This window comes from Oryzias melastigma, linkage group LG13, assembly GCF_002922805.2.
Source record: "Oryzias melastigma strain HK-1 linkage group LG13, ASM292280v2, whole genome shotgun sequence".
NCBI lineage: Eukaryota > Metazoa > Chordata > Actinopteri > Beloniformes > Adrianichthyidae > Oryzias > Oryzias melastigma.
The window spans coordinates 28,429,173-28,453,138 of record NC_050524.1 but is presented as its reverse complement, the minus strand read 5'-3'; the positions used below and the strand labels follow the sequence as shown (position 1 = coordinate 28,453,138).

The following is a 23,966-nucleotide window of genomic DNA, read 5'->3' as shown; positions in this document are numbered from 1 at the left end:
ATTTTATATTACAAGAACACATTCACTGAAACAATTCTACAGTCACATGTTCAGACTCAAAGGGCTGCTTTTAAACGGACAAACTGCCTGTAAAGGGAACTTTTCTGCAACATACCCAAAAGTGTGGAGTCTGGTGACCTGTGGTTTATCCGAGAAGCATCGCGGCGCCTGATCAAAGCGGTGAGGTTAGTTGATGCAGCAGTTTTTATCGTCTAATAGTCACCAAGATCAGCAAACAGGATGGAAGGAATATTCAGACTTGACACATTACAGTATAAAGCAGGAGTGTCCAAAGTCAGGCCTCGAGGGCCGGTGTCCTTCATGATTTCCAACCAACCTGCCATTGAAGCTCCTTATTGGGCAAACACACCTGATCCAGGTAATCAACAGCAGATAAGGCAGGGTTTCTGGAAAACCAGCAGGAGGCCGGCCCTCGAGGACTGGATTTGGACAAGTCTGATGTAAGACATGTCAGGTAATTTGAGATATTTGAGGAACGATAGATGAGGGACGGATGGACGGCCGGTTGGATAAATAGATAGACAGATAGATAGATAGATCATTTGTTGATTCTTGTAATTACATAAACAAATGTGAATTTTAAATACTATAAGGTCACTTGCTTTTGTTCACTTGTTTTTCTTTATTCATCTTATAATCAATTGATGACTAAATATCCTAACTTTGTCATCTCTATGTACAAATTTTATATATATATTTTTTGTTTTCTCTAGATTTTTTTTCTTTTTTTTTTTAATTTGATTGCTTGAAATATACCAATACCAACATCTCACTAAACCGAATTTACCAAATGCTATGTATTGACTCTATACATTAAACCTGAGGTTTGTTATGAAATGATGCTGTCAATTGTGTTTTAGTCATAAATATGCTATTTTTTTTTATTTTTGGCAAAATCCAAAAACCCTGTGCTCTGAGTTGTGGATGGAACTAATGGTGCAGAGTAACTGTTCACCAGTCACAGCCCATGCCTAACATTAATGGTGCAACAAAACAATTGACGAGCATATTGGAGCTCTCCAGGTTTCATCCAGATGCCAGCAGGGCATCTGGATGCAGGGAGCAGGGAGCTTGGCCCATCCTGGATATTTTCTACGTCACAAATATGAATTTTTCAAACAGCATTTTTTTTATTTGCCCCTGATTCACAACAATTTGAAAAATAAATGATAAGAAATGAGATTTTGAGCTTAATTTTCTTCATAAATGTCCTCCATCATAAAAAAATGACAGTTTTTCACTGGAGTGGGTCTTTTATCATGAACCTGCTGGCTCTTCTTTTGCTTTGGCACACACAGTTGGACTTTTATTCTGCATTCATTCTGCAGGATCAGGAGGACTAGGAGCATCAATCAGGAGGAGCATGGGTGGATTAGTAAAGAGGATGTGGTTTCCATGAATTCAAACATCCCCAGAACCTTTTGAATCTTTGCTGCGTAAGAAAACTTCAGACTCTAGAGGTCTCCATCCTTCAGCATCCCCCCATCATCATCATCAACCTCTGTTCCTCCTCCTCCTCCTCCTCCTCTCTGGCATTTTGCGCGGCGCAGGAGGAGATGAGGAGAGACTGCCGAGGAGGAGACAGAGGGGACCCTGAGACAACACGTCCCACGCCACCGCCAGACAGCCGGGGAACTTTGATTTGACGCCAAGTCGCCGCGCGATGAGAACGAGCATGACGCGCAGCGGCCACCTTTGTTCCGCGTCTTCTCCTTCTCGGGAGGTTTAGATGCGTCGGGCGCGCGCAACATATGATGCCCTTGGACTCATTCGCTGCTGAAGAAGAAGAAGAAGAGGAAGAAGAAGAAGCAGAGACGTTTTTCCACTCCTTTTTTCCCTCCCCGTTTGTGTTCGCTGATGGTGCCTGCGCTTAGGTCAGCTGAATGAGTGTGAAGGCACTCTGAGCGCATTGTTTCCAGCTCCGTTTCATGTGGGATTTCCAGCCGTGATGTCTGCGCTATTTGGCTCTTTGTTTCTGGGTAGGACACTTTGCATTTCTTCATTCACAAAGCATGCCCGTCTGTTTACACTCCTTCAATTATTTTGTGTGTGTGTGTGGCTCCAAAAATGATGTCAGACTGTATTTATTCTGATTATTTTACCTCCTCATTCCCTTGCAGCGTCTCTGCCACTATTTCTGCTCTATTTCAAGCTGCAGCTTATAGGAAAAGTGGCACAATAGAGATAAAAGTTCACCTGACCCCTCCCTTTAAATCTGCCACCCAGCAGTGCTTGTTTTCAAAGGCAGGAGCATGCGCAAGCTTTCAAACGCACCGGTTTATATATATGTGATCCATTTGTATGGATCCAAAAATGGATCCTCATTAGTGAATTCACCCTGTTTTTCTGCACACTGCTTGAACTCCTGCTGGAGAAGTGTGGCGTAGATGGCCTGAAGGAGTTTTCCAGGTCCAGAGCTAAATGAGGAATGTTTAATTCCACTCTGACTCCTCTGACTGGAAGTTGGCAAATGACTTCCAGTAAGGTTGCAGCTTCTCGCCGCCGTGACGTGGAATCACCTTCTCTGCCAAATGGAGAAAAAAAAGTTTCTGCTCTCCCTATCACGGCTGAAGTGGAGGATGAGATAAGGGGGGATGAATCTGGCAGAGTGGGTTCTTTCGGAGAGCGATCCTGCACTCCTTGGTGTGTTGCAATGTGGAGAAAAAGTCAAAGAGCTGTCACGCGCTCCTTTTCTTTCCCCTAATCTGTTTATCTACAGCAGCCATCCCTCTGCTCTGTAGTTCAACTCAAGAGGTAAAGGTCTACGTGAACTAGATACAAGGAAAGCAGTTTGTGCTCAAAGCTTCCAATCATACAGTCCTTTTTTATGTTAGGTCACCATCTCTTTTGTTGTAGACTTGTTTCTAATTTTATTTTTCCACTGATGAAGATATCAGAAAAACGGGAGCTAAAAAAATGTACACATGTAATTAGTGCTGGGTGATATGACGATACGTATTGTGTCGGTGATGTGAAGATTTATATCGTGGGCGATGTGATCATATATCATGTGGGCGATGTGACGATATATATCTTGAGGGCCATATGATGATACATATTGTGTGGACGATGTGACGATATATATATCTTGTGGGCAATATGACGATGTATATCGTCTGTGTGATATGACAACACATCTATTTTGTGGACGATATGACAATATATTTATCTTGTGGTCAACATCATGATATATATTGTGTGGGTGAAATGAAGATGTATACATCTGGTGGGCGATATGACAATATACATTTTTTGTGGGCGAAATGACTATATAAATACTGTATATATATATATATATATATATATATATATATATATAGGGCAATTTGACAGTATATATATATTGTTTTTTGCGAGGGATATGACGATACATATATCTTGTGGATGACATGACGATATATAATCGTGAGGGTGATATGACGATATAAATATCTTGCGAGTGATATGACGGTAAATATTGTGTGGGCGATATGACTATATATATCGTCTGGGCGATGTGACGATAAATACTGTGTGGGCGATATGACTATATATATCGTCTGGGCGATGTGACGATAAATACTGTGTGGGCGATATGACTATATATATCGTCTGGGTGATATGACTATATATATCGTCTGGGTGATATGACTATATATATTGTCTGGGCGATGTGACGATAAATATTGTGTGGGCGATATGACTATATATATCGTCTGGGCGATATGACAAATATTGTGTGGGCGATATGACAATAAATATATATTGTGGGTGATGTGATGATTTATTTCAGGTAAGAGATAGAAAACTGTCTATCGTGCCATTTCTCTTCTATAATTTTTATATGTTTATTTTCATCGCTGAACTTTTTTTTTCAAAAATGGGTTTTCTTACTAAGAAACTGGAAAGTTTTGTGCACCTTAAAACAAAGTTTTCTCATTTGTAACTAGTTACTTGAAAAATAAAGTCAGAGAAAAGTTAGTAATCAAATTTTTCTCAATTTTTCCAGAGAACAACTCAAAATATACTTTATTATGGTATATCGTGATATATATCGTTATTGTGATAATCTTTATCATGATGTATAATTTTTTCCATATTGCCCAGCACTGGGGCTAATAATAGCTCTACGTGTTCCAAAAATAACCACATAGCTCTGCCTGGAGTATGAAAAGACTTGTTGTTGCCATGGTGAGGCATTCTTTTCTTTTTTTCCCCTGTCATGTTTATGGTAGGATACAATGCATTTCATTTGATTTGATTTATTTAATGCAAGAGTTGAAGGGTATTTGGTGTTAAGAAGAAGAAGTGGCTATTAAAAAAAAAAAAAAAAAAAATCAATAGTCATTAATAAAGGTTCTTCTAGTTTTTATTTGCACGTCCTCAGGCAGCCTTAATTTAATATCTGTTGGTGATGTAATTTCCACTGTTCACGTTACAGATAATATACCTTAAGTTATTGCCAGGGGGAGCCGGGTGAATCCCTTCGGTAATTCTGCTCGGACGAAAGTAAGAAACGGAGCAAGGTCGAATAAATAACTTTCCCGCTGAGTGGTGCACGTGAAGATTTTGCAGGTTAAGGGGAATTGATTGCAGTCGGAAAGTGACTTAAGTTGTAATCACAGTGTCCGTTACTTGACAGAAAGTATGAGCAGCTTTTGTAGGAATCTCTCTTGTGTGGACGAACCCCCTCATAAAGTTGAGATGTGAGTGATAATGACAACAGAACAGGGCCGTGTGAGGGATGTAATAGTGAGAAGATGGCCGTGTTTATGCGCGCAGGCCTGTGTTAGATGTAGATAAAGAGAGCAGTGGCTCCAAACAGAATTTCTGTCCCCATTCTATATTTAGCATGTCTGCCGGGGTAGGCAGAGGATCTCTGAAATGTGAAGATGACAGGAGCCTCCTGAGCCAGAGGTTATGAAGTGACATCTTGACGTGCTTGTGCCTGAATCACACTCCCACACACAGTCAGCCCCAGACTTCTGACATTCCAACCCAGAGACATTTTCGATATTTGACATCTAGTTACCATACGTTCAGGCTTGCGTTTGATCTAGTTATGACTTACATTATTCTTCAGCATTATCTCTTGGCATCCCCCTATGTATCATCTCAGCTTTGAAAATATTTGTCTTCAGAGAGCCTGTGAGAATAGTGTCAGCTCTGCTCGGTGGGATTTTGGACGTGAGAGATATTTCAGGCATTTGTCAGTTAGCATATGAGGAGAGGAGGGCTGTCGATCTCACCTGTAAGCGTTCACAATATTATTATTCTCTTTTTTTTTTTTTGCGCAGACTTTAAGCAATCCAGTAACTATAATCCAGTCGTTCCATTTCGAACGCCGTGCTCAAAATAGCAAGGATGACCCTAAAATATGCACAATTTTCAAATGACCTACAATGTCAGTCACATCCTGAACAAAGTGCAAACTGATTCCTGCGATGAGCAGATTGTATTACTGAAGGCAAAAGTGGCCCATCTAAATGTCTCAGCAAGGACGGAGCGGTGCGGAATACAAAACCCCCACCGAGGGGGCAGACGGGGGCCTGCAGATGACTAAAGGTCCAGTTGTGTTCTAAACAAATGACCCTCATCACTAACAGTGCTGATGTTTAGGGGTGGAACTATTAATTTTAGCAACAAAATTTGATTGATATCACAATTTGAGGTTAATGATCTGATTCTTAGTTCATATTGGTTCATTCTTAAAGAGATTGATCTAGTTGGAGTATAGGAATAGAGATCGGTTTATCGCGACTAATCCTTACTAATTAGCTTCAAATGGTCATTTCCAACGTTGATTATTGATTAAAACAATTTTTAATCAATTTTAAAATGATTTAGGTAGATTTGATTATCAACTTGCCTCAGAGTTTAATCTGGTTGGATTGTAGGAATAAAGATTCATTTATCGATTAATTGCGAATGTTCCCTACTAGTTTGCTTCAAAGGGTCTTTTCCAATATCGATTATTGATTTTTGTCATTTTGAAATGATTTTATAATGAGGTGGATTTCACTAACAGCTTCCCTTGAAGAGATTGATCTAGTTGGGTAGGAATAAAGATCAATTTATTGATTAATTGTGACTAATCCCTACTAATTTGACCTCTAATGGTATTTTCCAAGATCGATAATTGATTTATGTCAGTTTGAATAGATTTTATAATGATATATATGTCAATTTGGTTACCAACTTACTTTGAAGAGATTGATCTAGTTGGATTGTAGAAATGGAGATTATTTTATTGATTAATTGTAAATAATTCCTATTAAATTGGCTTCAAATAGTCTTTCCAACATCAATTATTGATTTATGTCAGTTTGAAACGATTTTAAAGGTCGATTTGATTAAGGATTTGCCTCGGACAGATCAATTGGATTTTAGAAATAGAGATTGATTTATTGATAAATTGTTAAATCCCCAATAATTTGGCTTCAAATGACGCCCCACCATTGAATGACAGCACACTTTCCAGAATACCAACATTTCCTTTTTTTGCACCATGGGGATTTGTCATGTTTCATTGATTATGGTGCTTTTAGTCAGAGGGTTTTTGTATTCCAACGAAGGGAATTGAATGCCACGCTTTGAAGGTTTGTGTGCACCTTCACACAGTAACAGCCTTTATTCCTGGCCGTCGAGGTTTGAGTTAGATTTTCATCTGATGGAAAAAGAAAGATTCTTAGCCGTTTCCAAACACGACTGCTTCTACAATATTTCTTTTTTTCTTTAGTGGGTTTTTGCCACACCCACATTTTTCCAGGCTCTCCAGCCAGGTTTCTGTATGGACCTTTTGTCATACAGATGTTGTTATATGCGAGACACATGCTTTGACAGAGGCGGGTTTGTGAGGGGCTTTTGACCGGTGGACCCTCCCCCTTTCATCCTGCACGAGGAAAAAAAATGACTCCCAGATTATTTTGGAATGTATGAACAGGAACTGCCTATTTCACTTTACTGCTAATCTTTGACAGATGTTCTGGGGAGGCTCACATTCGCAGTAACTGAAGCCACATGTGCAGCCTCCACACACGGCTTCCACGCCAGCACTCTGAACTGTGGAGCGCTTTTAGGAAAGAATGAATGGGGCAGACATTTTGTGTTATTTCAGCATAGACTTACAGCAGTTTAAATGTCATCAACAATCTTTGGCATTAAAGACAAGACACTTGCCTTGTTTATGGCAGGTCTGAAGAAGAATATATTTACCACTAGATATATAGCATTACATGCAATTATGTCAGTTTGAATGCTGTGAGCTGAATGTGCCCGCTGAAGATGCTGAAACAAAAACTTAAAAATCTGATAGCTTCCAAAATATTAGCTAAATGTTAAATTAGCCAAAAAACTGGGAAAATTTCTAATTTTGCAAAAACAGCTGGCATAGCTCTAAAATATTAGCTAAACTCCCAATTTGCGTAAGCAACATAAAAAAATAAACTTTAGACACAACAGCTAGCATTATGCTAAATATTACCTTAACTCCAAATTAGGAAAAAAAAAATTCGAAACATGTCCAAATTAGCCAAAAACAGCTAGCATAATGCTAAAATGTTAGCTTCACTAAAACTTAGGCAAAAAAAACCAAACATGTAAACGTGTCTAAATAAGCAAAAAGCAGCTAGCATAAAACTGAAATGTTGTCTTAACTTCAAATTAGGCAAAAAAAACCTCAAAACATGTCTGAATTTACCAAAAGGCAACTAGCATAATGCTAGAATGTTAGCTTAATTGTCTAAATAAGCCAAAAACAGCTAGCATGTTTTTAAATTAAAAGCTAAATTCCAAATTACCCTAAAAACACAATTTTAAAGTTTGAATGGTGTCTCTATCTGAAAGTATGCAGAAGTTCACCAGTTTTTGAAGGATTTGAGATATTTCTAATCCATTTCCTATGTGATATATTTTGCTCAATATTTCAAAGACTATAAAGTTGAGTACAACCAGGAATGTTCTGAACTAGCTGAATATTTTGATATCAGGATTGCTGAAATTGCTGACAGTGAATCACTACAGTGTGAATGCTGTGAATGCTGCAAAGCATTATAATGTGGTTTTCTGCTCTCTTGAGTGGTCACTATTGTTGACGCCTCGTTTTTTTTAGACTTAAACCACAGATCAAACTGCTCATTCCTGAGTAGGAATTTTGAACATTTAAAAAATTCCACATGTGGAGACCAGAGAACCAAAGTGGGATTGTTTCCATCCCAGAGGCTAAAGTATGTGTACCTGGACCTACAATTCACTTCACTCCTACTAAAATAAATTATTCTCAGTTTTAATCAACATTTTTGTCATTGAATTGTCAAACATCTCCCTACTTTTGGAATCTCATAACATCTTGTGCATTAAAAAATATTCAATTATACTAATTTAACTTTTTTTAACTTTTTAATTAATTGAACTATTATTTCCATACACTTGTCCAGATGTTCAATTAAAAACATTTTTGTGACATGACTTTCAGCGTTTTTTCTAACTGCCAAAATACCTTAATTGATTTTTCTATTCAGTAAAATGTGATTAAAAACCTTTTTTCATTGCAAATATAAATTCTGTTTATTGTGAAGGAACATGTTCACTTAAAATGTATTTTTAATAAAGAAAACATACATTCTTTAAATAAAAGCTAATAGAAAAGCATTTTTTAATCAAAAAATAGTATTTTAGGGACAAATTCTTCTTTGATTAGATAATTCAGTATTTCATGTTTAAATAAAGATTGGCTTGAGTTGAATTTAGTCAAATGTGTAAACCCAACAATAGTTTATAGTGTAATAAATGTTGAGGCTAAAGTCTTGAATATGCTAATGTGTGTCGTGTAAATAAACTACACACTAGAAAAATTTATTTTAATAAAGTAAAACCTCTTCTCAAAAGAGCAAGTCATTATTGAACATATGTCTTGAGAAAAAGAAGTTTTATTCAAATGAAAATTAGACATAATAAATGAAAGTGAGCTGTCGCCGACTGGTTACGCCCCCGTTACTTTAGGCTGTTGTTGCACACGCATCCTCGCTACTGCAGTCAGTAACAACACTCAGGATTTAAATAAAGTCCAATCATCACACAGTAGCTGTGTCCAATTTCTGGGACTGCATCCTCCAAAGAGTAGTGCCCCTCAGAGAATATACAAGACAAATTGAGCTCCGATGGTTTATGGAAAATGCATTACTACAGGCCTGGCCTTTCTCATAGGGGATGGCTCTCAACAAATTATGTAATAGTTTAGGAATATGACGAGTCAGTCTCACTGTGGCTATCCTGCATGCAAACACACTTTTGTGGTTTTTTTTGTTTATGTGTCATTTAAGTATTTTCTGTTTAAAAAAGACTACTTTTGTTGTTTGGGGGATTTAGTCCATGTCATTGTAGAGTCATTTTCAATAAACAAACACCGTCTTGATCATTGAAGTCCTAGTCAAGGGGTCAGTAACCTGTGATTCCTGTGATTCTTTTATGCCTGTATAGTGAATCTTCAGCTTTAATGAAAAATGAAAAGAGACTTGTTAGTTAAGTTTCATCATTTCTCTTTAGATTTTTAACATGTCGAGCATCTAAGCAAAAAAGTTTAATTTACTGTCAGAAATTCTGCAGAAATGTTCTTTAAATTTGTATTTTTTATTCATAGTTAGTCAAATAAAAGTATTTTTATTTTGGTAAATTGCACTAAAGTGGTTAAAGTTTTGAACAAATGTGGTTTGAGTTGTGTGTTTTTTTTTGTTTTGTTTTGTTTTAATAATTTGATTCTACTAAAATATTTATTTTTTAGATTAAAAGTAAAAAAAGCACACCAAAAATCCTAATGATAAAAAATATAATGTGTGACTGTCTTGCATTTTTACTATAAGAAAAGCTGCTGCAGCAGGAGGACTTTTTTAACACAGAGTGGGTTTTATTTTGAAAGGAACTAGTGTGTGCTGCTGTCAAGAATAAATAAGTTACACCTGTTATATATAGAAATACAGAGACACTGTTGTATTTAATTATTGTAATATTTCAAAACTAAATTAATAAATAAATACTTAACTGCCAAAAAAGCATACATATTTTTAAGTGATAAAATGGGACTTTGTGACTCTTGTTGGGTTCTGGTCTGTAAGAAACTAGACCAAATGGCTCTTTTAGCGTTAAAGGTGGCAGACCCAGGTCCTAGTCCAGAGGTTGGCCCCCTTTAACACTTAAAGAGCCATTCTAGTCAATTTCTCATGGAACACAACCCAGGAAGTCGTTTATTTCATCATGTTATCTCCCCTGGATGGAGCAAATCTAGTGGTAGGTAGTGTAATGTCCGCAATAGAAAAAAATAGAAAAAAAACATTTTATTTTACAACGTTTGTGGTGCTTCTTAGCCAGAAATTCATAAATCTGACTTTCTAAAATTAAAACAGAGCTAATTAACTGTATTTTTATAACTATGAGGGACACTTAAAACACTGACATTTTTAAAAATGTTTAGTTCTCAAGTATGGATATTCTGTTTTGGAAGCTCACAGAGTGATAAGTTATTTAATTTTTTTTTAACTTTATATTTTCTTTAACCAGAGAGCCACAGTGGAGGGGTAGAAGAGCCAGACTTGGCTCTGAAGCCGCTGGTTGCAGGCCCTCGTCCTAGTCCAATAACTTTTTTTTTTTTTTAAGTACTCCCCCCTTATTCGCGGGGTTTAGGGACTGAAGGAATCAGCAAAATTGCCAGATCTTTAAATAGAAAGAATCCCCTCCCCCGCAGCCAAAGGATGTGTGTTACAGATCTATATTCATCAAAGAAACTTCTGATCATACTTTGTAAAAGATTTATTAAGGATCATTACAGTGTTGCTCAACATGTTTTTTTTTAAATTCAGAGTAAAAGACTGTACACCATCTGCAGCGTACTTTATGACGTACATGAGGAGGTAGCTCTGCTAGCCCTCGCTAGCTCACCAAACCGCCCACTTAAGCCAATGTGGGCAAACACAAGTGGGGCCACCACAGAAACTGCGGACAAACCCATTCAGGACCCACGTTTTCTGCCCACTTTTAAACCGTATGGGGCCCTCTTGGCGTAGACTTAATCACAGGTTTTTCACGTGTTGGAAAATGTGAAGTAATTTGCTGATTGTTAGCTTTAGCACTGTATTTTAATCAAAGTCTGTGATTGTTTTCTGTAATCAGTTAGTAGATCAAAGAGTCAGCGATGCTGAGATAATGCTGATGTTGTCAGTGTGATGGAGCATGGAATAGTCTTGCATCGATTAATCCCTCTCAAGGTGCACCCTATTAATTCTTGGTAGATATCGGCGTTGCTTTCAAATAGGATGCAAGGATTGGGGGCAAAGGTGATCAAAATTCACAGAGCTCGCAAAAAAGTACCATTTAAAAGTGATTTGTTTATCACGGCGGAGCTGCGATGCTATCACCGCCGAGCCTCCAGCCTTGTTGTGATGCTCTCAAATGCTTTCTGCCTTAGTGAAAATCTGGCGGTGCAGCATAAAGCCGGCGCGCTTGTCTTCTCTAAGCAGAAGGCACTTTTGATCTATCTTCCCCGTCTCTGAAACCGGAGAAATCTCTTTGTTTTGTGTGCAGCTGTGCGATCCAGCTGTCCAGGTAAACAAGCAGGTGGAAAAAAGCAAAGTCCCCATTACTAAGTTGCAAGTTAGCATAGTGCTTACATCAATGACATGGACAAGGGGGGAAAAATGCACTTATTGATTAAACATTTATAGCCAATTAGCAGCACAGGGGTGACATTGGTTGCTTTAAGCTGTCACTGTTGCCTGGATGCCGGGAAACATGACTGACTTGGAGAAATTGGACGCTAATTTTATGAAGACAATGTCGTTGGTCAAAACCAACAAAGCTGTCCAATAATTGATAATTTTTTCTTAGCAGTTAAAGTCCCCCATGACAATTTTTTCTATTAGAAAAAACATTCCCAGTAGTGTTTTAATCATGATTATGACGTTTTTGACCAAAATCTCACGACCTAAATGTCTTAAAAAGCTATTTTTCATGTTGATCTGAAGCCTCAGTTTCCAAAATGTCCCCTGAGGGGTGTGGCTTTTAGTAGCCCCTCCCACGACCCCCCCTGTCTGATTATGATAGCTTTGTGTCTCACTAGTGTAAATCTTCACCGCTGCTACATAAAAATGTCCATCAATCTGGGTAATGTCCAGCCGTATGGTTCTGATCCAGATGTCAGCTGGACGAGGAAGTGAAGATCTTCATGGACAGAACTTCCTCCAAAATCCTGATTCTTTCTCCTTCCAGTTCACCAAAGACTCTTTTAGCTAATTCTCCAATGTTTATTGACTGTGATCAATACATTCAATCATTGGTTTCTCAGAGTTCTTGATAAAATAATCAAAGCTAACATCAAAATGCTCTTTCATTGATTTACAATCCTTTCCAACTGCGGTCAAATGAGCCGCCGTTCACATTTCCGTGGTCACATCAAGAAGCTCCGTGGAGTCTGGTGGAGATTTTCCAGCGTTCTCAGTCCTGCTACCGTAAGTATTGGATGAAACTCACACCAAAAATCCAGTGATGCTGATTTGACCACAGAAATGTGAACGGCGGCTCATTTGACTGCAGTCAGTGTGAAGATACCATCTTCTCTTCTCCAGAACCTGAACTAGACACTAGGAACAGATGAGGGTTTAGTGCATGTGCAGTACAGCTGTTTAATTAATTAATTCAAACTGAGCCTGTCTGCACAGTTTAATTGACCGCAATTTAAAAGGAGAAATACTTGCAAAAATGAAATAATTTCTTATTACATTTGTTCTCTTTCATAAGATAAATGCCACACAGACATGTTAAAAACTAAAAAAACAGGATTTTCATCAGACTTTAAGCTCTCTAATTGGTCGTGGTGTGCACCTGCTAGACCCCAATCTGTGCCGTGCCTCTTCTCACACTGCGATCGCTGATTATCGTGTCCAGATTCCATTTCGGACATTGAAACTGCATCCTGCTTTTAAAGATGAGAAACGGCGAGAGAATAAAGCTCACAGCTGGACCCAGACCACGGGGGGTTGGGGAGGGTCCTGGTAAATCCACTAAAAAAAGCAGAAGGATTTCATGAAAATAGCTGGGATTGTATTATTTTTCCAAGGTCTGCACCATTGCACAGAACATTCTACAATGGATCGTGCGTAATACAATCACACGAATTGACTGCAGATGAATGAAATCAACTTGCACTGCACTAAAGAATGGCAGGTCAGCTATGTTTATGCCCCCCCCCTCCATGTACCAATTGGGAGCTGACTGAGTGAACAGGAAGAAATGTTCCACGTCGCTCTATTTAGACGCCTGCTGCTCCTTTCAATTGGAAGCAGTCTATTAGCTCAGCAAGCAGGATAGTTCATTAGGTGTTTTGAACCTGCACGCTCCATTGTCTCACTCCATTTCCTCCTTTGCTCGCCGGTCTTCCCTGAAGCGTTTGCGGCTTTAATCAGCTGAGGCCACTCTGCCTCTTCCGTCACACATTCATCTTCAGCGGCATTCCGTCGCCACAGAGGGGCCAGAAATGACCTCAAGATAGATGGTGTTTGCTTGGAAGAGAGGGATTTGGTTGGGCAATGATTACAGTGTTGCTTGACAAAGTGTTTTTACCTGCAGACCTGAGCACCATCTGGAGTATCCCTCCCAAATCGGTAATGCTGGTCAGGTCTCGGCCGTGTAGCCGCGGCGTGTCGTACCAACCAGAAAAGTGTAATGTTGTTGTTGTTACATTGAGCGTAAATAATGGTCTTAATCTGTTTTACAAGCTGCAGCAAACCCTTGGAAGTGACCTTTTGTTCACACAGTTCTGCTGATTATTTATTTATAGGAGCAAAATCCTTTGTCATCAGAACTTTACCTAGAATAGTTGGCGTTCAGTGAGAACTGCAATATTTTCGGGTGCAGTCCTGGCCCGCCACTCTTGTTCTCTTGCAGAGGATGTTGGGTGATGGATGAGTTAATTATCCACCCACAATGCCACCCATTTGGTCTTTCATAGCACAGCAAAATCCCTGTAAACTGAATATCATTGATCAATTTGTAAGTTGTCTACAAATTAAGCGCGGGGTGTCCCTGATTGCAGCACTCTCTCTGATGAAACGGCAAAAGAGGATTTTATCGGCCTCTATTTTGGGATGTTGGTCTACAGGAGCCGTTCCAGCTTATAAACAGTGTTCTTATTGTAGTACAGTGTCAGTGCTGAGAAAGCTTTTTTTTTTTTTTTTTCTCCCCCCTGTTGTCCTCCCACTTCGTTTCCCTTTTCCGAGCAAAGTGGTTAAGAGCAGATGGCACCACCATCTTTTTTTTCCAACTCGTTAGGCTTGACTTGTTGATGAAATGGAGTCTTTACGCTATATCGCCCATGCAGATGTGGAGCCGTACATCTTTTATTCCACCCTCTGTCATAAACTGCACTACAACACAGAACGTGGAAGCTACATCCTGAATTAGCCTACGTTTTAAGGTTCTATGCAGTTATAATCCCCAAATGTTTCTCATAGACCCCTAAGACGAGATTTGAACAGATACTGTGTTCGTTCATTTATGAGATGTTGGTACTCCCAAATTACAGTGATTTGATTGGACACAAAATAAACAACAGTTTTGCTAAATCTCTTAATAGTAAATGGTGTATAGTTATAAAATGCTTTAGTACCTATTTAGAAGACTTTACAGTATAACAATCCCATTCACTCATGCACATTCACACCCAACACTGGCGCCGACCTTTAACCATAAGGAGCAGTGGAGGGTTTTGCCAAAGGACACTTCGACACACATGATCAAAATCGAACCTGTGATCTTCAGAGGTTGTTTTTGCTTTATTCATTTTGCAGTTTGCCAGATCTAACTTAGAAAAGTGGATTGCAAGAAGAAATCTTGCGATTTCAATGATTAATATTTCACTGACGATATGATGATATAAGTGAACAATTAATAAGATAATGATCTCAGTTCTATTTAGCTATAACAGTTTTATTTAAATGGCCTATATCCGCGCAAAATACACTTTTTCAGCTTTTAAGATTATTATAATTATTTGTTCCTCAGTATGAATAACCCCCAAACACTTTCTCAATCCATTCATGCATTTTTGAGTATTTCTCTAAAAACCTGCAATCCGAGCACCAGCCCCTCCCAATCTACGAAATAGAACATATTCTAGCGAGCTGATGTCACATTGTGAGAACAGTTCCTCTCTGGAAGAGTCTGCAATTCTAGAACCGCCCCTCAGGCTAACACAAAACCCTAGTTTCTCCATGAAGCTAGTGCTGCTCAGTTGCTAGCTTCACTGATCAGCTTGCAGTACTCAGCCGCTAGCTTCACCACTTAGCCAGCGGTGCTCAGTAACTAGCTTTGCTGCTCAGCAAGCAGTACTCACCTGCTAATTTTGTCACTCTGCTAGCAGTACTTAGATGCTAGCTCCCTTGCTCAGCTATAGCGGTGCTCAGTTGCTAGCCCCGCCCATCACTACAACTAGTGCAGATATACAGTACCCACATGCATTTTGTAAAAGTTCTGATTTTGCTTGTTTTCTTGACTCACTGCCGAGGTTGGCTCTAGGATAACGTCATAAAATTGGCAAAGCGAAATGCAGCCTGAGAGATTGGGGCATCTTACCTCTGAGTAAGAAAAAAACTCAAAAAACCTAAAATAACTAATACTTCATACATTTTTTGTTATTTTGTGTGTCAAAGGTAGTATATGATCATATTTATGAATATAGTATACTGTGAAAGGCTTACAAAAAGCATGATATAGGCTCTTTAAATAAAAGTCAACATAATACTTTATACTCCAAATGACTCACGTCTACAGAGGAGGCGGCATCTAATGTAAGAAGATTTCATTTGATTGGTGAGCGATGTGAAGGGATCATCTGGTTGGTCCGGTGTGTGAAGGGCATTATTGATTTGTTTTAATAATTCAAGCTGCCATGAGATTGTTTTAGCATGTGTGTAAACATTTAAGGTAACCAATTATCACAGTTTATGTCGTCTTTTGCTACAGGCCTATCGCACAGGCTGTTATTGCCATGGCGATAAATTTGGTAGTAGAAAGCCTCACATGTTTTGCCCAGAATCAGACAGCAGCTTTGGACCCCATTCAATATGCATGTCATGTTTCAGCATAGGTGCAATAACTGTCACTTCAGCATCAATTTTCTTTTGTGGTTGCTGGTTGAGGCGAGTCTATTTCACTAAATTAATGTTGGAGCTGCAGCAGGAAGCTGGATTTCACGTTTGAGGAAAGTAGAAGTCATGCAGCTTTTCCGTTTTTCATTATTCTCATACTTTCTGTCAGTTCAAGAAATCCTTTTGATTTTTGTGTCTCTATCATTGAGATGGAAATCAAGAGTGTTTTCATTTGGCTTGATTAGCTGCTTCGGATCCAGAGGAGCTGTGAAGGAAAAAGCCGAGTTGGCAAATTCAAGCTCTTAAAATAATTACACTTGGCATGATGACATTGCTTTCTTGACAGGTCTAAACTTAAAAGGGGGAAGCTTTAGGAGTTACAGCGCCACAGAGGCAGGCTTTTCCCACTTATGTTGCCGCATGAAGTGAGCATATAATAAAAAAAAAAAATGGATTGCAAGTCAAAGTCAAAAGGAGGTTTTGACCATCGACTCATAATTCTCAAATTCTTTTACAATTAGGAGATGGAGACGCTGTTTACTCTATTAACCTTTCCTCTCAGTTGCACTCTTGTCATTGAACAATGTGGAAGAGGCCGAATCCTTGTTGGCCCTTTTGCTAATGAGGCAATTAAGCCGATCCTGCTTTGGTCGAGCAAAGGGTTGAGAGAGCAAGGCAAGTCATCCGCTGCCTCAGCAAACACAGAGCGTCTTAGCGCTGCTGCAGTCAGAAAGAAAACAAGACCTCCTCCGCTGTAGTGGTTGCCCAGTCCTTGTGGTTCTCCCTCGTCAGCGTGACCCGTGGCACGAGCAGCAGGAGGCTATGTCTATCCAAGCGTGGTGCACTTCAGCAAATGGAAGTCCGAACAAACAAAAACATCTCCACTCTTGGAGTAATGGAAAATATATAGAATTGGAAACATGTTCAAGCAACCATTTCCAATGAAAACCTTGTCAAAACTCGCATTCTTGCAAGTTTTAAAGCCTGTTTTCGTGCTGTACGAACAAAAGTCTCAGCCATTGTATGCACATTAATGATAAAACTAGGTGAACTCTGACCAATCAAGGACTTAGTGGTGACATATGGGTAGTGTCCTTTTTCATTACTGGTAGTTGCAACCGTTGGAAAATTGATCCATCCATCCACCTTCTTCCGCTCATCCAGGACCGAGTCGCAGGGCAGCAGTCTATGCAAAGATACCCAGACTTCCCTCTCCCCGGCCACTTCCTCCAGCTCCTCTGGGGGGACCCCAAGGTGTTCCCAGGCCAGCGTGTCCTGGGTCTTCCCCGGGGCTTCCAACTACTGGGACATGCCCGGAACACCTCTCTAGGGAGGTGTCCAGGGGGCATTCGGATCAGATGCCCGAGCCACCTCAACTAGCTCCATTGATCATGCAGGAGAAACTGTTCATTGCAGTTGGAATTCTGTGACACCAAGTCTTTATTATACCGGAAAAGAGCTTTGATAGAAAAAAGTTGGAGCAAGATCCATGAGATTTCCACCGCTTTAACATTTCACACCAAGCCTCTACAAAATTCTACAATTTGACTGCTTATCTGGAAGCCATAAATGCTAATTTGATCAATTTTGATCCTTTACATTGATGGATATAATTTCAAATATTAAAACTACCGTAAGTAGGGAGACTGTTAAACGGATATATCAAAGATGACTGATTTCAGCAATGTTCCACGAAAGTGTCCAATATTTGTTGCACAAAATAGGACACAAGTTGTAATTATGATTGTGTTCAAGCTTTGGGGATATATTTTCCACAAAAATCTGTGTTCTTCTATATATTGTGAGTTATTAGAGATGATTATAACCAATTATCGCAGTATCGCGATATCATCAATATCGTGAGACATGTATCGCATCGTGTTGTGAGGAACCCAGGGACTCCCAGCCCTTGTGTTTGGATGTCAGACATTCATCAGAAAAAGCCTGGAGTAGAACATCCTCCACCTTTAAGGTTTTCCAGTTTTGAAAAGTGCTGATGCTCACGAAAACACCTGTTCTACCTTACAAAGATTAACACGTCTCTTCTGTCTTCGCATGGCAACTGTCTGCTTTGAGCAGCTGTTGTGTCAAACAAAAAGGGCCAGCATTAGGGCCTGAGTTAATGTGTTTAAGGGGATGCACAATTCCAGCAAGCGATAACTGAAGGCTTAAGGGTGCTCAGAAGGGATTACGGTATATAGCTGTCTGTCTTAAAGCCCCTGCTTAATCGCCATACTGTTTCTCCCTCCACCATTTTTCCTCCTGATTTCTGACACAATGCATGAGATAAAACATCTTACTCAGCGGGGAATAAAGATGGCTGCTCATTAGCTGTGGAAAGGTGTACTGAACCAGAAACCGGAGATGTCTAGGCAGATTTGTTTGAAATCAATGCTCGTCTTCTGAAGCTTCCTCCACAGTATATGGCTGCCACAACCTATCAGATAAGATTCAAAGGGACTTATTTAGGCCCGCAAACGTCTTCTTAACACTTCAGCACCATGCTGGAGGGGCTTTTTAGGGAAGAAACAAAAAGAACAACCCTTTTCTGCTCAGATTTGAGCCTTTTTCATGTAGGTTTCACCACCAACATATTTATCTTTGCCATGTGACTGGATCAATACAAAGTGATTATCCATGCTTGGTGTGAGTATCAGGGCTGAAGGATGACAGCGGGGTGGGTTTCAGTTACAGGACACTAAAGGTGCATGGTGGTAAGGGTGCAGGATGAACTGCACACTTAGCAGTGAAATGCACTGGAAGAGAGCATGTGTTTAAAGCTGGTTAAAATGAATGACTTTGAGCATTTGATACAGCATTTCTGTGCTCTTCCTTTAAAAGAAGAGTCTATCGAGTTATTTTGGGGTCAAGATTATTTGAAACCCCGCCCCAAAAAAAAATCAAATAAAAAAAAATATTGGTGTTTATAGCCAAGAAAAAAAAGTAAAATGTCCAAAAGTTTTTGCTGTTCTAAAATATATTTATTTTTGGCTTCAAATGTTCTGTTTTTTAGGTTTCAAAACTCAAAATTTCCTTTTTTTTCCAGTTTACATTTTTTTCCACTTTCAACTCTTTTTTTTTTTTTTTTACATTTTAAAATTCCAGTAAAAACTTATTCTTTTGAACAGTTTTAACGTTGAGCTAAAAGTAAATTTGATGAATATGGTTTACTGTAGGGCTGGGTTGAAAAAATCGATTTGAATCGATTTGAATCGATTTAAGCTTAATAGATCAATAATTGATTCACAAAAGATATAAACTGCAGCTTGATGCTAACGTTTAATAGAATTTCCCATAGGACGGCTAATGCTAACGCTCGGTCAACCAAAAATATACATTGCTGACTCAATGAACATCTTTATTACTTACAGCCATTCATTTTCAAAACTCTTCTAAGGAAATAATTTTAAAGTAACTATTTATGGTCTAAAACTTTGTTTTTTTCCCTCATACTGTTGTCTTCTTCTTGAAGTAAGTGTACGATTTTGATATTCAAATCAAACAATAGATTTTTAATGTATTTCTAATCAAATGTGTATAAATTAGTAAACTTAAAATGGAATTGAAGCATTGAAAGAATAGTAAAAAATCAGAATCGAATCAATTCAGTCCCTTGTGAATCAAATTAAATCATTTCTGGAAATTATAACCGATGCCCAGTTTACTGTAAGCTGTACACATTTAGATAATAATTGTTTGAATGTTTATTTTTTGTCTTTAAAACTAATTTGGTTCCTTTACATGGACTACCAATAATCATCGATATTGACTGTAAAGTTTTAATATGTCATAAATCTTTTATATTTAATTAAATCTATAAACCCATTTCATGCACACACTTCTTCCATACCTGTGCATGTAAAATGACCACGCTCTTTCCGTCAGGGAGCTGCTGCACAGGAGCAGTTTCCAACGCCAGACGTTTTGATGTATTATTACATACATGACTTGAATGCATTAGCATGTGCAGCGGAATCTAAGCTCGGAAATCCTTCATTTTCTTGGATTCTGTGTTTTGTTTATCACTACCTGTGGTTGAACGTGCTTCTATTTTATTTTTCATTTCAGTCACACGATGTTTGACTGAAAAGTTGTTTTCTGCTTTGCTAGTCCTGCACTGGAATGATGTTTCACTCCACTTCCCAGTCCGGTCATTTATCCTAATATCATACTTTCCCCTCCATCCATTCTGAGCCACATCTTGACTAACGGTAATCATAACTGTACAAATCTGTGTACGCTGCTGCAGGAAAAACACTGTGAGTGCAGAAGCTAAGTCCATCAATCTTGAAAGAGGGCATCTTTTCCTTCATCTCATTGTCGGAGGACGGTACGCAGCACCCTCCCTCATCCTGAGGGAGTATGTTTCTGAGCCCAGCCTCCTCTGCACCTTTTGAGGTCATCAGCAGGGGGTAGGGGTCCCGAGCAGCCTGCCCGCATAGCTCCGCGCCTTCAGCTACGTGTCTCTACTGTGTGTGAGCTCAGCGTGGCTGAGGGGGTATTTGATTAAGTCTAATGGAGTTAAAATAATCTGATTCCAAAAAGATGACATTTGTAATCTGTTGCAGTTACTGTAAATATGCTGTAATTAGATCACAGATGCTTTGAACGTTCCACAGTTATTGCACCGTCCCAACTGTGACATGGAAATTACGCCATTTCTTCATGTTTTACAGAAGCATTGATAGAAATGAACTCCACTTAATTAAAAGCTCTTTCAGGACTGTGACATCAATTACCCATTGAGGCCGGATTGAGGGTTACAATTTTCTGCAGGTAATCAGCACTTTGAGTAATTGCTTTCAAAAGTAATTCCCCAAACCTCATATCAGAGTTTGCGGTTGATGGGATGTGCGCGAACGCATGGATGTGCTTTAGCAACAGTATGACCAGAGGACATTAGTGCAGGCTAATACTCCGTCATAGATGGAATAAATGCGGTCGGGTGAGATGCGTGGAAGCACATAATGCTTTTGGGTCAGAGGCGGTAGTGGAGGGCGCCGCAGAGAGAGAATCTGTCATTGATCTTGTAACATTAGCCTGAGCTGCAGTGGTAATGAAGCCGGCGCTGTGACTTCTATGCGACTCTGCTGTGTTTGTGCTACTAACAAATGCTGCAAAGATCCACATCTGGAGTGTTTATGTCACACTGATGAATTATAACTCACATGGACACAAATGAGTCACTCAAAGTGTTTGTGTGTGAACTCTAGTGCTGCCACAAACTATTATTTTAATAGTCGCCTAATTATTTTTTCAGATTTGTTGACTAATCGAGTCATGTGCAAACTGGATGTAAAGCACTTAATCTTAACCATCATGAGCTTCAAACTAAATAAAAACTAGATAAATACCATTACCTGTGACAATTCTAGTGTGAATGCTGAATTTGGCCGCTGAAGTTGCTGAAATTGATAGCTAAAATCGCTGAAGCTGAAAGGTAGCTAAAATATTAGTTAGATGCCAAAGTAGCCTAAAAAAACTGGAAAAAGCCTGTTAGCTAGCGCTAGCCGCTTTTCTCCTTCAGAATCTGCTGGAATGACGTTGATCGTGTTAACGGTTGAAAAGTTAAAGCAAATCAAAGAACACAAAGACCGGAGCTCTGGTGTTAAAGGGTTAATTTAGGGTTAGCTCTGAAGCTACGATCACACCGCCACTATTTCCAATGAAACGTCTATGGAAATGTGTTCAAAACTCATGTTCTGCCATTTTTAAGACACTATTTGGGCTCCACTTACAAAACGCGTCCATTGAACATGTTGAAATTTGAATTATTTGCGCTGAAATTCCCTTCTCTCAACTTCAGAATCCACTGGAATTGTGTAGTTTGAGGAATGTTTGTTATTTTGCTGTTTGCAGAAATTTCCCTGGTGTTAAAGGAACACCAATCCACTTCAACCTAAGATTTGAAGTGGATTTTTTGTGACTGAACCAGATAAACTTTGTGTTTAAGCGATGAACGTTTTGCAGAGTGTGAATTGTGACCAGGTTTGTGTGTTCCCCTGCTTCCGCCGGTTTGCCTTTGTGTGTTGCGTCCGTGGTGATGGAGCAGGAGAGGGAGCTTGGCAAGTCATCCATCATTTTCCCCTCTGGCCCATGTTGCCCTCAGAGGAGAGCTGCTCTGTCACTGTGACATTGGGCCCATTTTGGAATAGAAAAATGGTGTCCCCAGCCCCCTCCCTGCAGCCCTCCTCCCAGACCAGCATCCCTCACGTTATCAGGCTTCACTTATATCAGGTTTACACATCCAACCCTTGAGGGAAGAATTCTTAATCAAGGCGAGCACTTCATTTATGAGCTTTTATACATCTACAGCTGATCCATAACACGTCTTCTAGGGGGGGCTTCACCTTTGCTGACTTAAGAGGGGGTGATGGAAGGGACGACTTTGTGAGCATCCCACGTTCTCCCTCCCCGCCCCTATCCTCCCTTTGGTCATTAATGTAAAGGGTGAGTCAGCACGAGCAACTGCAGTAGAGCGCCCAATCAATCTGTTTATGCTCGTCTCTGAAGAGACACCACAGCGTGCCAGGACACTGCTGGGGGGGCACGCATCGTCCACCTCAGCTCACAGATTCCTTCCCAAGCAAACACAACACTACTGTACGCTGGAGAACCCCTCTGTCGCTGTGGAGAAGCAGAGGTGTCATGGTTGAAGAAAGGAGTTGCAGTGTTAGAGGCATTCAAGCAAAAGTCTTCTTCCCACCAGGAATAAGTTTGATCCCTGAAATATTTAATAAGTCAAATAGCCTTAAAAGCTCAGCAGACATCAATAAAAGTCTACATCATTCAATGTTAACCGTCCAAGGCTGTCCAGTAAGGTTTTTATAGATCCAACACACAACGAAATTGCTATTTGACTAAAGAAACATATTTTCTGCAGTAGGGCACGCTGGATTATCGTCAATGAATGGACTGTTTTATAAACTTATGTCAACTATAAGGCGCATTAGGCCAGAAAAAAAAAGTCAAAAATAAGTCAGTATGACAGTCAGATTTAAATAAGAGTTCGCAATTAATCTAGAACTTGTTTGTAAAATGCTGAGGCAGAGATGTGAAACTCAATCACACCGGGGTCAAAATCCAAAATAAAAATATCCAAAATCCAATAAACGTTTATTAAAAGCACTAAAATAATTTTTTCAAACTTTAAAAAGGAAACTTTTCAACATTATATAACTTTCAATATTTTATTCTCCATAAAAATGTGTCAAAATTATACAAGTTAGAATGAGTGCAAGATAACATCAGGTCATTAAAAACAATAAAATAAAATGATCTGGAGGGCCGGATAGAATTACCTGGAGGGCCGGATCTTTGACATATGTGTGCTAAAGGTTAGCCACATGAGCCACATTAGCATAGTCACTGTAAATCCCAAACTTGTTTTCAACAAAAACACAGATATTGCTAAATCAAATGCTATTGACACTATGCTAACTCCAAACCTTGTTAGGAACACATTAACAAAAAAAAAGAAAGATACAGTTAAATCAGGTTACAGAGACTACGCTAACCCCCAAACTTGTTAGCAGGATGTTAAAAAACACAGTTCGACACTGCCACATGTTAGCGTCGTTTGAAGTGTTAGCTGCATCAGAAACGTTAGCCGAGGTAAACTACTTACAGTACGTTTAACTCCCAACCTTTTTTACAACACGTTAAAAAACAGACTGATACCACTAAACCAAATGTTACTGAGACTAAGCTAATTCCCAGCCTTAATGTTAGCATGTAAAAAACACAGCCCAACACTGCGACATGTTAGCTGAGTGTTAGCTGCTTTAGTAATGTTAGCCAGGGTAGAGTATTTATAGAACATTTAGCTCCCAACCT

At 39.3% G+C, this 23,966-nt stretch overlaps 1 protein-coding gene across 1 annotated transcript in view; it reads left to right on the top strand.

Annotated features, from left to right (window-relative positions):
• Positions 1-1,140: 1,140 nt before the first annotated feature.
• The window catches only part of clmpb (CXADR like membrane protein b), a gene marked incomplete in the record, with an annotated part of 108,607 nt that continues 85,781 nt past the window's right edge, over positions 1,141-23,966 (top strand). Inside the window, 1 exon segment of the mRNA XM_024281203.2 lies at positions 1,141-2,000. Coding sequence (XP_024136971.1) covers positions 1,970-2,000 — 31 coding nt within the window.